Raw genomic sequence first — 14,003 nt, forward strand, 5'->3', positions numbered from 1 at the left:
CCAGAAAAGACCATGGAAGAGTGGAAGAGGAAAAGAGTCTCAGGGAAGCCTGGAAAGGCTCACAGGGCTAGCAGCCATGCTGCATTAGCATGTTCCTAATCCTCTTCTGCCTCTATTTTGAGTTAACAACTTGTGTTAACTTGTGTGTAGTGTGGATGTAACAAGGGTTTTAGGACAACAATACTTCCTGAGTGCCTGTTACTAAGTGGGAAAATGCCCTTGAATCATGGGTGATCAATCTATTCTTTAAAATGACACAACAGATCGCAAGAAGAAAAATCATTTTTATTCACGTGGGGATGGAGGGAGGCTCTGCAAAACTCCATAAAATTCTCAGCTTCTAATGCCCTTCTTGCTCCCAACACCTTTGACCCCGGCACGTGGTTGGCAGAGGTAGGCCAGTTTGGTTTTCAGAGCAAATTCCAGGACAGCAGGGCTACACAGTAAGACCTTGTCTCAAAATACAAAAATCGATCTGAGGTTGTGAGATTGTGGAAGAACCTAGGCTTATCACTCCATGAGTGGCTACTGAGAAAACAGAGATTTACTTCTTCGGTGGGTTGTGAAGGTAAACTATGGGGGGTTCATGGAAGCAAACGGGGAGGGGAGGAGCTACAAGGAAAAGCCTGGGGAGATGACACTTCCCATCGAGCAGTTCTATTCCTGGTGCAGACACTTTTACAAAGAGGACTCTTTTTTTTTTTCTTGTAATTTTGGTTTGTTTTTGTAGTTGCAGCTGCCCCAGACAAAAGAGGCAACTTTAATCGAAAAATCACCAGCTCGGTGCTCGCTGGCTTGGGACGACTACTCTGGTCTCTTAGAGCCTTAGTTTGGCAGGATGTCTCCGGAGTCTGTCAAGAAGCAGAAGACTGCAGAGAGCTTCTCTGCCAGCCTCACCTCTGTCCCACCCTGGGTACAAGTTAACATCTCAGTCTTTGGGAGCTGGAGGATGGGAGATTTCTGACCCAAAGGATTTTCTTCAGTAGGAAAGCCTGGGCTCATTGCGAAGGGGAGCTGGAACACCTGCTCTTAAGAGATGTGCCCAACTGGGGCCCTCTTGGTGTCCTCAGCCCAGACCTGTCGGGGCTGGGAATGTAGCTGCTCCCGGACTTTCAAGGGACAGGGTTAGCGCTCCCTTGGGCTTCCTCCTTCACTCATAGTACAGTCCAAAGACTGCATGGGTCTGAGCCGCAAAGGCCCGGGGCTCCGGAGGCGGGTCGCTGCTAGGGGAATGCCTTAAGTTCAGTCTGGTCTCTCGGTGTTAGGGGAGGAGCGCTCCCTGGGCTTCCCTCGGGGAAACTCCTCCTCCTCCTCCACCTCCCCCGCGGACAACCTTTCCTGGCCGTTCCCTCCTCCTAGCCGAGGTGACCGGGCACCTGCGTTTAGGGGTGTCACCCTGGCTCCTGGGACGCCGCCTCCGGAGATTTAAGCAAGAGCTGGAGTGGGTCGTGTACGTGGAGCGGACGAGGAAGCCAAGAGCTCGGACGGAGGAGGAGAGGGGCGGGGAGCGCAGCAGGTGAGCAGAGCGCCGGACAAGCTCCGGGTCCCCACACAGACAAGGAAATGGGGGTGACCCGGGTCCGTCCGGCGGTGCCGGGCCTGGGCGTCTAGGGTACAGATGAGTTAGGTGAGGCCAGGGCGCTCTAGGTTTGGCCGTCTCGAGACTGAGCGGCCCGGGCGTTCGTCCTGGGGACTGGGAAGGGGCCCCGACGTCCCCAATCTCGTGACGCGCGGCAGAGATCCCAGGTCGACTCCGTAAATTCGCGGCTTGGCATGTGGTCTTGCTGGTCCCTGACTAATGGCTTGGAGAAGAGACTCCCTAGGGGCGGGGGTCCTTTGGCTCGCATCAAGTGCTCATATCCTTTTCTAGAGCACGGATCAGAGGTTCGTCCGCAGTTCTCTTTGTTTCGGGAAAATCTCGGCATTCGGGCTGGTTACCTGAACTCCTTCCGCTCCTTGGTCCCTACTGAGGTGGAGAGAAACTGGAAACTGGCTGAGATGCCTAGGACCGATACAGGCGGCGCTGCTGGGCCCTGGGGACCTTGGCAAGACTAGAATTGTCAGCCACCTGTGGGAAGCGAGTGCTCCAGCTGTCCCGTGCGGTGACCCGGTGCGACAGTGCGGGTCAGACTCCTTGGTTTTGGGCATTCACTGGAACCGGCCTTGGAGGAGCTTGCTCTGAGACAGCAGGCTGGGCTGCCAAGGGCGGACTGTGTACTCCAAAAAGGGCTGACCACCTGTAGCATCTCATTGGGTGGGACTTGGGATGGTGGCAGGGTAGGGCAGTGGACGCGGTGCGTGAGGACCTGGAAGCCCAGTTGAAGAAATTTAACTGTCCCATGGCCTGAAAGTTTTGTGTGTCCATGCCCCAGAGGGTGTGGGTGGCTTGTGGCTGGGCTTTTGCTTGCTGGGAGCCCAGACACCTTCACAGTGACCCCTACTTCAGTCTAGAGCATGCAAAGGCCTCTAGTAGCTTGTTTAAGGGAGGAGAAAGCACTAGATGTACCTAGAAAACAGGGGTTACTTCAAGGGTTGGGCTTGCAGACCTTTCATGCAAATGCTTACCTTAATCCTAGGGCTAAGATAAGCCATCTAGGGCTGGTTCCTTCAGTTCTCAGCCGGCAAGAGCCAGGCATTGTGGAAAGTTCCAAAGGGCAGGCCACTTACAAGGTGTAAAATCCAAAGTGAGGTGGGAGTTGTTTACCTGGTTTGGGAGGAGGGGAGAGGTTCTCTTGCTGATGAGGGTAAGGACTGCTTCCTTCCTGGTAGGAAGGCTAGAGGGCAAAGGAACTGAAAGATCCCAGGCCACTAAGCTGCTGCAGTGGTAGGTGGGGAAGGACCTCCAGGTAGACAAGGTGGCCCACTCCCCACCTTTACCTGCCTCTACTGAAGAAGTGCTTGGGATTCTTCTCAAGTGACCTGTCTGGTCATATGCTAGAACGGAAACTCAAAAGCCAGGTGTGGTGAGATTTATCTTTAACTCCAGCATTTGGGAGGCAGAGGCAGACACATGTGGCACTCTGTGAGTTCAAGACCATCAAGGCTACCCAGTGAGACCCTGTATAAAGAAAGAAGGAAGAAAGAGGAAAGAAACTGAAGAGTGTCACCAAAGCATGAGACCAAGCACAAGAATTGAGAGGCGCTCTTGTGGCTTGGACTCACATCTCAGTCTTTGGTCTTTTTAGGCATCTCTGGCTGATGTTCTCAGCTCATATCCCGGTTTGGTCTTACACACGCACGCCTTTAAAATCAACTTTCCAGCAGCAAGGTCTTGGAGTCAAGAGCAGAGAGCCTTGCCTGTGACACATTAGTCATTGGAGGAGGAAGTTTGACCATACAGCAGAATAGCTACACACTCTTTATTTCTTCTAGCTGGACAACGTAGTGAATTCTTTGTAATTTGTTTACCTCAGCTACGGAGAGGCTGATGCAAAGGTTAGGTAGTGGTAGGGTCCAAGAGTCATTGAAGGAAGACCCCAGACTCAAATAGTATGCAAAAGCAAATAGCATTTATTCTACAGAAATTACCAGCATGCAGGGGTGGGGGTAGGGGAGTGGGGGGTGGGAGGGGTCAACCATTCATCAAAAAGGGGATGACTTGAGGGGCTCACAGGCCCCCTTTTTTTTTGCAGGGCTAGAGGAATTTGCCAGAAGGGTTAGGTCACCTCTGATTGGTAGGGGCAAAGCAGTGACATTAGTACAATTTTGATTGGTTGCTAAGTTTCTCTATATTTGGTGAGGGCTTGAAGGATTCTGGAAACCAGCTCAATTCTGGCCTTGTTATCACCTCTAACTCGGTGTCCCAGGAGCTGACTCAACTCCAGACTTATTCTCCCTGAGTCAAGGCTGTCATTAACTAAAGGCCTATTGTCAGTGGCTGCTTCTGAGGAGCCCAGCATGCTTCCCAAGAAATTGAAATTTTTATTCCTAAGGTTTTTGGACCTCTCAGTAGCTTTTCTGGTGCCTCTATGGGAAGAAAGGGGCAGACTCAGGGCAGAACTGGTCTTTTTAGGGCAGCTGCCCTAGTAGGTCAGTGCTATAAGCAATGGGCTCTCAGGTAGAGCTGTGCAAAAGTGGCTTTGTTGACCATAGCTGAACCTAGGACCGCACAGTCTCAATTCTTTTTTCTCCCCTTAGTCCTGAGGTTACAGTGTGGCAGCAAGTCAAAAGAAGAGGAGATGAAAACTGAGAATGAAGTCTAGGGAATCTAGATACCACAGGTGCTCTAGGGCCAGGCTGCCATGCTGCCTAATCTCAAAGGCCTACTTCTGTTTGCAGCACCACAGTGGCCAGGACCTGGGATTACTTAATGAACCAGAAGGCTGCCTCTCTGGGTTACAGGGTCACTGACTGACAGACACTTGTGCAATTATCCTGCAGGCAATAAAGCATGAATATGTGACGTATGGTATTCCAGAGACTGCTCCCCGTGATAAGCCCAGTCTGGGACCAGGAGTTACCAAGAAATGGAAACCAAAAATCTAGTTGACTGTATCACTCTTTACATTTAAGTATTAAGGGAGCCTAGAAAGTCTTGGGGAAGGGGCCTTCCTTAATCTGAGGTCATTGCCTTGGTCCCGAGTACTCTTCAAGCCCTGAAAGTGGGAACCAGGAGTTTTTGTAAGGTCTGCAGAAAGTTCTGTGTCTGGGAACTCCTGGTCATTCCACACACTGGGCATTGAGGAAGAAAGGAAAGGTGGCTGGTCCGTCAGGTGGCTGATCAATTTGGGTTCCTGAAAGACTGGAAACTGGCTCTGTTGGTGAGGAGGCAAAGGAGACATCTAGGGATGAGCAGGAGAGCTCCCAGGGAGCCACACAACTTGTCAGAGGCTTTTCGATGGGAAAGCCTCTATCCTCTCTGAATTGTTCGACTAGCTGTCCTTAAGGTTGAAATTGCTGAGCCTGTTCAGGCTCCTCCTCACTTTCTGAAATACTCCCCAGGGGCCCTCCCAAGCTGCCCCCAGGGGACCTTTAAGAACCGAAATTCAGGAATTCAGAAGTATCATGATCATAAGAGCTGAGACTTTATAAAGGCTGACTTGGGAAGCCTTTATGTGGAGTCCCCAGATATAGTGGATCTGGTAATGAAGGACAGTGGTTCAAGTGTACCTCATTCCAGGGGCAACTTTGGTCTAAACCTACCTGTGGGTTCTTGGGGAGGAACATGGTCATTTGTGTTTCATCTGACCACAGTGGCAATTCTAAAGGATGGTCCCTGGAGTAGACTTGGGATTCTGGAAGGGAGTAGAGCTAGACCTAGGGCTGCTTCTCTCAGCAGGTGGTTATCAGGAGAAAGAAATAGGAATGCATAGGGGCATCTTGGGCAATGGCAGCTCTTGGGAAGAGAATCCATGCGGGATACTGGAGGGTATGTATGTTGTCAGTGACCTACACTGTGCACAGGGTGGATTTTGAAGAGCCCAGAGACTCAGTGGGGGAAGGGAGGAGGTGTGCCTGCCGTGCTTGTGTACACAGGTGAGCTATCAGGCATGGGGACATGGGCTCAAGAGGCAGGGAATGATAACAAAGCACCTAGTGTGTGAAGGCCATCCATGGCTTGTGGCTGTGGAAATTCACACAAGGACAATGGATAGACAGAAGGCTTAGCCTCAATGATGACTGAAGAGTGAGGTTGACACTGTAGTGTTTTCAAGTTAGTTGAATAGGCAGATGAAACAAGCCTGGCTTTGTTATTGTTTGTTTGCCTAAGGTACAATACAAAGAGTCAATTTCCCTTTAGTTTATTTAGTTTGGTTTCTATGGGGCATCCAAGCAGGTGGCTCTGAGCTCTTATCTGAGCTCATACAGGGTCAGAATGATCTGACATCCAGACTCAGGAAACGGATTTCTAGAGGCCATAAATTTGGAGGTCATCCTACACAGAACTCCGAGAGGTGTTCACGTTCACTACGTTATGATGTGTGGCAGTGACTTTCACCACTGAGCAAGTGCTCGGTCACTTATGGTCTAGAATGTGCTGGATCTCGTGCTTTGAGGACTTTGCACTTTCCAGTAGCTCCCATACTCAGCTAAACTTTTGAATTTCGGGAAACTTGGTTTTCCTGTGCTCAGTCAAAGTCTGCCTTCTGACGGATTCCGATCCTTAATCCTGAGGCAAGCCTCTAGGTTTACATGGCCCGAATCAGGTCCTTCTCCACATAGCAATAGCATAAATACTGGAAGGCAAAGCCTGTTTTTATCATATTGAGCGCAGAGCTGGAGAACATACTTTCACTCAATCTTTATAACACCTCATTTATGACTCATTATCCTCATTAAACTGATCCGCCTGAGTAAGGCCTTTAACCTGAGCCAGGAGCACGAACGTGTTCTAGAACTAGCCTGCCATGACCTGGAACCTTTCTGCCTGTATCAGTGTTAGCTCTAGGTACCTGAACTTTGCGGTGATTACCTGACTTATGAAGCTGATAAAGTCCTAGTGTGAGCTTCCCATTCCTGGCTGTTCAATTTCATCTTATTCATGTAGCCTCTGGAACTAAAACTAAAAAAAATTGTGTGCATATGTATGTACATCTGTGTGTCTGTATGCATGTGCATGTGTCTCTATGTGTCTCTGTGCATGTATATATGTTTATGACTGTATGCAAGTCTCTGTGTGTATGTCTGTATGTTTGTATATGTCTCTGGTCTGTCTGTATCTGTATGTGTGAGTGTGTGTGTACGCATGTCTCTGTGTGCAGGTATATGGGTATCTGTATCTGTATGCATATGTTTCTGCATGTGTGCCTTAGTATGTGCCTCTGCATATGTGTGTGAATGTCTGTGTGCATGTCTCTGTGTCTGTATGTGCATTTGTGTATCTGTTTATACGTGCACGTGTATCTGTGTTTGTATACATGTGTGTGCACATGTGTCTTTGTGTGTGTGTTTCTTCCTAGTTGGCTTCTCTATTGCTGTGATTAAACAAATAAAAAACACCAGGGATCAAAATGAGTCCAGGATAAAAGGGTTTATTTAAGCTTATAGTTTATAGTCCCTCATCCAGGGAATTTAGGGCAGGAACATGGAGGCAGGAACTGAAGCAGAGACCATCAAGGAACTATGTTTTGTGGCTTGTTCTACATGTTTGCTCAACCTACTTTGATCACATTTCCAGGGTGAAATTGCCCATGGTGGGCTGCGTCCTTCAATTGTCAGTCAAGAAAATTGCCCCATGGACTTGTCTATAGAGCAGTCTGATTCTGATGGAGGCATTTTCTTACCCAAGGTTCCCTCTTCCCAAATGCCCCTAGCTTATATCAAGTTCACACACACACACACACACACACACACACACACACACTTACACACACTCACAGACAGACAGACACAGAGGGAGAGGGAGAGGGAGAGGGAGAGGGAGAGGGAGAGGGAGAGGGAAAAAGATTGATTGATTTTAATTTTTGGTGTGGTACAAAGCTAGATTACAAACAAAACAAACAGACTTATTTTTCACCCCAAAACCCTTGTAATCTCCTTGGGGCAACAAGGCATTCACAGAAAAAGAAAGACAGATGACAAGGGCCTGCCTTTTCTGAGGTATTTTGTTTCACTTTCTTCCTCTCCCCCTAGTTTTAGGGAGCTGGCACTACCAACTAGCCAGGCCCAGCCACCCATCTCCAATATATCAGCTAAGGAGACAAGTCATAACGAAGAGCAGAATGAGATTTATTCAGTGTGGCCACACCGGGATAAGGAACATACAGGGGTCCAGTGACCCCCCCCCCCGCCAAGTCCTTCTGAGGGTCCTTACATGAGATCCATGTTTGAATAGAGGACAAGAAGTGTGGATATCTAAGCAGTCCTGGCCAAGGTCACATACTGAGCCATCATGGTCTCAGCTCCAGTCTTTTCTACTATGACTGTATAAGCTGTCAGACCCGTGTGAAATCTTTTCCTGGGAAGCAAGTTCTTCTGGCTGGCATCAGGCTTCAGCATCTTTCTCTTCAGCACTGGGATTTATGAGGAACTCTTTTTGGTTTGGTTTTTTGTTTGTTTTTTTTTGGGGGGGGCTTTTGGAGACAATTTTTTTTTTCACATGTAGCCCTAGCTGTCCTGGAACTCGCTTTGTAGACCAAGCTGGTTTTGAACTCAGAGATCTGACTGCCTCTGCCTCCTGAGTGCCAGGACTAAAGTCATTGTGTTGGCTATCCCTGGTTGTCAACTTGACTACATCTGGAATGAACTATGATGCAGAAATGGAGGACACACCTGTGATCCAGATCCTGAGGCTGGAAAACACAGGCTTCTGACCTGTATCTTGACATGGGATGACACAGGCTTTTGATCCAGCTCTTGAGATATAGTGGCCATGAAAACCTTAGGCCCAGGCAAGGTTGTACATGCCTTTAATCTCAGGAGACAGAGTCAAGCAGATCTCTGACTTCAAGGCCAGCATGGAACAGAGCAAGTTCCAAATCCAGGTGTGGTGGTAAACTGGAGGCCTACATAAGGGCAATGGAAAAATGGAAAGGTTCATTCTTCTTTTGCCTGCTTGCACTTACGGGCCAGCACATCTGTTGGAACCTACTTCTTCAGGATTCCAGCTTACACAGAAGACCAGCTGAAACACCTAGCCTTGTGTGACTGAGCAGTGACTAGACTAGCCTCATATGACTGAGCAGCCTCTAGACTCGTGGGCTCCCCTTTCACAGCTGCCCATTGTTGGGTTAGTTGGATTGCAGACTGTATATCATTCCAATAATTTCCATTAATATATAGAGATATTCCATAAATTCTGTGATTAAAGAACCCTGACCAACACAGTCATGCACCACTACACCCTGAGGAACTCTTAATTCTTCCAGGTTCACTGTTTTGATAGTCTGATAGTACAAGCATCTCTCTTTAAATATCTTCTTCCCTGACAGAGCAGTATCCCCATGTCCAGTACTTGTCTATGCTGAATGCCTTGCACCTATACCCTATACTACTATTGACTAGCTTTCTCCTAACAGAGCACTGTGCCCCTAAGAGGAGAGAGTATCTTATAAGGTCACTTAAGCCATGGTTCTCTCTCTTCTGTGTGTTCATTGGATGCACAGTGTTTGATGATGGTGACAGTGTGATGGCAGAGGTGGAAGAAAGATTCTGGGGTCCCCTCCTACTTCTAGCATCTTGAAGAGTACCTGACACTCTGGGGACCTTGTGAAGTGCCAGCACATGAAAAGTGGTGTGTGATGACATCAATGGACTTCAGTAATTGGGGTTATCCCACACTCTTGAATGAAAGTATCAATAAAAATGTCACCATTTTCAGAGGAAAGGACTACAAGGCAGTTTTTGTTTGGGAAAGAGTTTTTTAATATCATGAGATGGGACTGGACTCCACAGTGTTGTCCCATTGTGTGACAACTGGACAAGTGATTCATGAGCTCATTCTAGACGGCACCAGGGTGCTGTGTTCCTTTGAGATGGAGTAGATGAGGCTGCCGTCCAGGGGCCCTTAGGAAGCTTGCCCTCATTTGCTTTCTTAACCTTTAAATGACAGTTACCCATACTTCCTTATGTCTAGCTTTCCAGAGCGAAAGGCAAGCATCAGGTTTCTTTAAATGACAGAGTGGCTCTTTTGTCTGGTTATGTCTTGCTTCTTTCAGAAGTCAACATGTAAGAGTCAGAGCCACATGTCACCGTGGAAATCCTCATTTAGAAGACAACCAGGATTGAATGGGACTCCCTGGCTCTTTTTGACACCTTTTCTGATCATACCTAGTGTGGGCATCTCTCCTTTCATTTTTTCTCTCTTTCTTTTTCTTTTCTTCCTTCCTTCCTTCCTTCCTTCCTTCCTTCCTTCCTTCCTTTCTTCCTTTCTTTCTTTCTTTCTTTCTTTCTTTCTTTCTTTCTTTTTGAAAGTTTAGGCTGCCCTCTCCTTCCTTCCCAAGTTCATGGTAGCTGAGATAGGCCATCCTTTTATCTCTGGCTTCTATGTTTTGTGGGTCATGGGATCCCTAGACAAGATTAAAAGTCTCTGTAGGCTTCTGCTTCTTATGGCTTTCCCTTGACAATTCACAACCATGCTCCTGGCTTCCTCCTTGCATGAATTTCAAGCACCCAATCATTACTCCTTTCAGAGGGCTCCCAAACTGGGAAGGCTGCCAGTGGATCAGCTTTTCATTTTCTGAAATGTTAACCAAGACTAATTGGTGAGCCAGATCAACAAGCCAGAAAGAACTCATAGGAGTGAGAACCAGTGCAGCTGGGCTCTTCTGGAAGGACACTGGACAGGGCCTGGGTGGCCCTGCTTATGGGAGGAAGTCAGGATGCACCAGGTAGATGTCCAGGCTTATTTGAAAAGTGGTCACAGAGAAGACACACCAGTGAGTGGCAATTGCATCATTTTATGAGGTTTAGGTGTTTCCCATACATTTTAAATGGCGATTCCTCTCACTGTATAGTACTCAGTTTCATTCTCATGCCCAGAAAGCTGTTGACTTTAATAGTAGAAAAACCTAGAATCTCTCAGCATGACTTGGTTCTTCTGTTTGTTTGATCTACAACAGAAGAAATGAAAGACTTGGTGCATTTTTACTGTAGTCTGTTCAATGTTCAAAGCTGTAATCGTCTTTCTTCATCGCAGGTTGTTGGTTTGGGGATCTTCTTGTGTTTAATGATCCAAGTGCTAGCTTTGCTTAGGAGATGAGTAGGTGGCCTCTGCTGCTCCCTTCGGAGACAATGAGCTTTGAGGACAGCTGAATTCCTCATTAGCTTGGAAGAATTTTTACCAATATCAATCTGCAATTGTTGAAGGAGACACCAGAAGCCTTTAGAGTTGCTTCTTTTGTGGTGTTGGGGATCATACCCATGGTCCCCTGTGTGAATGGCAAATACTCTATCACCAAGATATGTCCCCAGGTAAAATTAGTTTTATTTAACTCTTACTAAGGTAACACTGTGTACCAACACCAATCATGTTATTGCTAATGTTACTCAATGCTTTTGAGAGTAGTATAAAAGGCAGCATCTCTTTTCTGCCTTGATAGAGAACTGAGGCATAGGACCTTTTTCGGGTCACAGCTAGTGAGAGATTGAATCTAGCTTGGGATCCAAGTCACACCTAAAGCCTAGTGTGTCATAGCTTCTAGCTATGTAGTGCTGCCTACTGCTTTCTGTGTACTTAAGTGTTACACTTGTATGTGCATGTGTAGTGTATGCATGTGTATGTGTTCATGTGTGTGTAAGTGTCCATACACATGTGTACATGTATGGAGACCCAGAGGTGGATACTAGGTGTCTTCCTCAGTCTCTTTGCACTTTAATTTTGAGATAGGCTATTTTACTGAGCCAGGAGTTTACTGAATGGGGAAGAGTATCCATTCATGTGTTAGAGAGCCTCCTGGATCTGCCTCCCTAGTGCTAGGATTACAGGTGAGCACTTCCATGTTTAAATTTTTAAGGGGCTCTGGGATCCAAACTCAGGTCACCATGTTTGCTTAGCAAACACTTTGCCCACGGATCATCTCCTCAGCACTCGAGTATCTGGTTCTTATAGATGAAGGAGGCTTATCCCTGCTTCTGAACTCCTTCCAGCCCTCATGGGCACAACATCTGGTGAATAGATGCCTCCCCAAAATGGTTTCTTAGAATAATCTTGGATCACTTCAAGTCCAGCATGGAGGAGTGAAGCAAAGCCCTTATAGAGAGGATATCAATGAAAAAAATAATGCAACAACCCCCATTAAAGCAAGGTGAGGACTGATGGATTCAGGAGCATCTTAGCAGATGGGTGGACCAGGCAGGGAGCCAGTGGTGAAGAGACAGCTTTGATTCTCAATGCAGCAAGAGAGAATGGGAACCTACAGCCATGGAGCAGAATGTAGCGAATAACAAATCAGTAAGAGATTAGATGAGTGGAAGGAAGGCTAGCCTGACTTGACAGGGTTTCTCCTGAAGGCACTCCAGGCTCACCAGGAATCCTTTGAGGATGGTAGAGGACTGAGACTCTGCTCAAGGATTTAAAGTTGAGATTCTTAGTAAAACTGATTTATCAAGGTTTTCTTAAACTTGATGTCATGAGGCAGTACACAGAGGTCCGGAAGCTTGATAAGGCTGTCGGTAGAGGACAGTGATGGGAAAGATGGCTCACGTAAGTAAGGACTTTATGCTGATGGCAACTCTGGTCGTTACTGACATTTCACACATGGCTACATGTGCAATGACCCAGGGTCTTCTTTTCATAACTACAAATCGTTGGGTTGGTCTAAGTAGTTAGTTTGGCATCATTTTCAGTTAGAGTTTGGGATGGTGAACAAATTGGGGGTGGATGTCTACATCATGCACCTTTTCTTCCTTGTGATGAATGACGGACAGAACAGCCTGAGGCGGGATTTTTCATGGATCACTGTTCAGGAAATGCATCCATCATGGCCCAGAAGATGTGGCCCAGGACCAGCCCTTGTCTGCAGCAGTGCGAGCATGAAGCAGCTTGCTGACATCCTAGTATATCAGGAAGCAGGACCTCTATCCAGAAGCAGAGCCAAGGAGTAAAGCTGGCCCGTAGAGCTATGTTCAAAAGGCTCTGTGCCTTACCCAAGCACCCCAAACTAGCTTGGGTGTCGTTTCACATTCGAACCATAACAATGTGTCGTAAGGACACATCATTTACTAAAGCTTAGGCAGTCCTGTGAGGCTTATGTAGAAGAGTCAAATGCAGCCTGTCTCTGGTATTCAATTGCAGGCCACCAGGTCCATGCAGTTGTCTGCATGGACACACCTGTAAGGAGGCCAGGTCTGACCCTGTCAGTTGCTCCTCTGCTGTTTACTCTCTGAAGACCCCTTTCTGTGTACATTTGCAACGACCTTCATCTTAAATGTGTCAACCGTGGTATCCTCTTTGTGGAGATGGAAGTGAGATGTCAGGCTGATCCAGTTATTTGTCTAAGGATGCTTTTGGGAAAGGGTACGGGCAGAAGGTAGTCCTGAGTGTTTGCCTTCCAGCTTATTGTCGCCCTCTATGGAGCAAGATGGTGGGTCTTGTGTGGTTTTCTCCCATGAATCTTCCTTTTGGTAAATGTAACTTGGAGGAACCATTACTAAACCGTGTAAATGTGGAAGGGCTTGGAGTCCCAGGGGTCTCAGCCCTGGGGTCTCTCCTGTAGGCAGGGCTCTCTGCCTGTCCACATTTCTTCAAGGTTAGGCAGACTCTCATGGCCACAGTAGTTCAACTTGTACCCCAGGCCCACTCATGAGTTTCTCTGTACCCCAGAGGAGGACATTAGGTTGTGTGGCATAAACACACCAGGAATGAAGACACTTGGGAAGACACAGGTAGAGTGAAGGCTGAAGGCCAGGGGCAGAACTTGCTGTGGTATGCTGCAACTTTCACCCAGAGTCTTCTAAAGCTAAACTGCATTAAATATTATTGCATGTGCTTCTTTCCTTCAGGTCACCTGGAGGAAGCCACATACTGACCTCCTCATGCTGCTGACACAGGCAGGATGGCACTGAACTCAGTAAGTGGTTAGTTCTTACGTCTCTGGCCTTTTCCTTGCTCCTCCGTCCCACAGGTATCTTCCACAGGTGTCCATCAGTAGTTTTAAGAGCTGTGTGTAGGAGCAGGTGGCCCTTTGGACATTGTTCAAGGTATTTGTATTAATCACTGTTCTGTTACTTTGAACAGAAACTGTGACTAAGGCAACTCTTATAAGTAAAAGCATTTAATCGGGGGCTTGCTTACAGTTTCAGAGGTTTAGTCTGTCATCTTGATAGGGAATATGGTGGCACGTAGACAGTTTCAGAAGCAGTAGCTGGAAGTTCTATATCCTGATCTGTAGAAAGCATGTTTTTTTTTTTTTTTTTAAACAAGGTCCACTCCCTAGTGACTAAGCATTTAAATATATGAGCCTATGGGGAGATTCTTACTCAAACCACTAGTTATGTTAGAAAGGGTGAGACAGGGAGGGAAACCACCAATGCTAGGCAGAATCTGGGATTGGTATACTGTATGTGTTTCCTTCTTCCTTCAAAGGCAGCAGCAGGTGTATATAGAGCAGAGGCAGGATGGGGCA

General features: G+C 47.3%; 1 protein-coding gene across 1 annotated transcript in view; it reads left to right on the top strand.

The window, feature by feature from the left end:
- Positions 1-1,425: 1,425 nt before the first annotated feature.
- Positions 1,426-14,003, top strand: part of Tmprss2 (transmembrane serine protease 2) — a 37,611-nt gene continuing 25,033 nt past the window's right edge. Inside the window, exons 1-2 of the mRNA XM_028752540.1 lie at positions 1,426-1,516; positions 13,381-13,448. Coding sequence (XP_028608373.1) covers positions 13,434-13,448 — 15 coding nt within the window. The 5' untranslated portion in view covers positions 1,426-1,516; positions 13,381-13,433. The remainder of the gene's footprint in view (positions 1,517-13,380; positions 13,449-14,003) is intronic.

Source organism: Grammomys surdaster, unplaced genomic scaffold, assembly GCF_004785775.1.
Source record: "Grammomys surdaster isolate TR1022 unplaced genomic scaffold, NIH_TR_1.0 125925, whole genome shotgun sequence".
NCBI classification, from domain to species: domain Eukaryota; kingdom Metazoa; phylum Chordata; class Mammalia; order Rodentia; family Muridae; genus Grammomys; species Grammomys surdaster.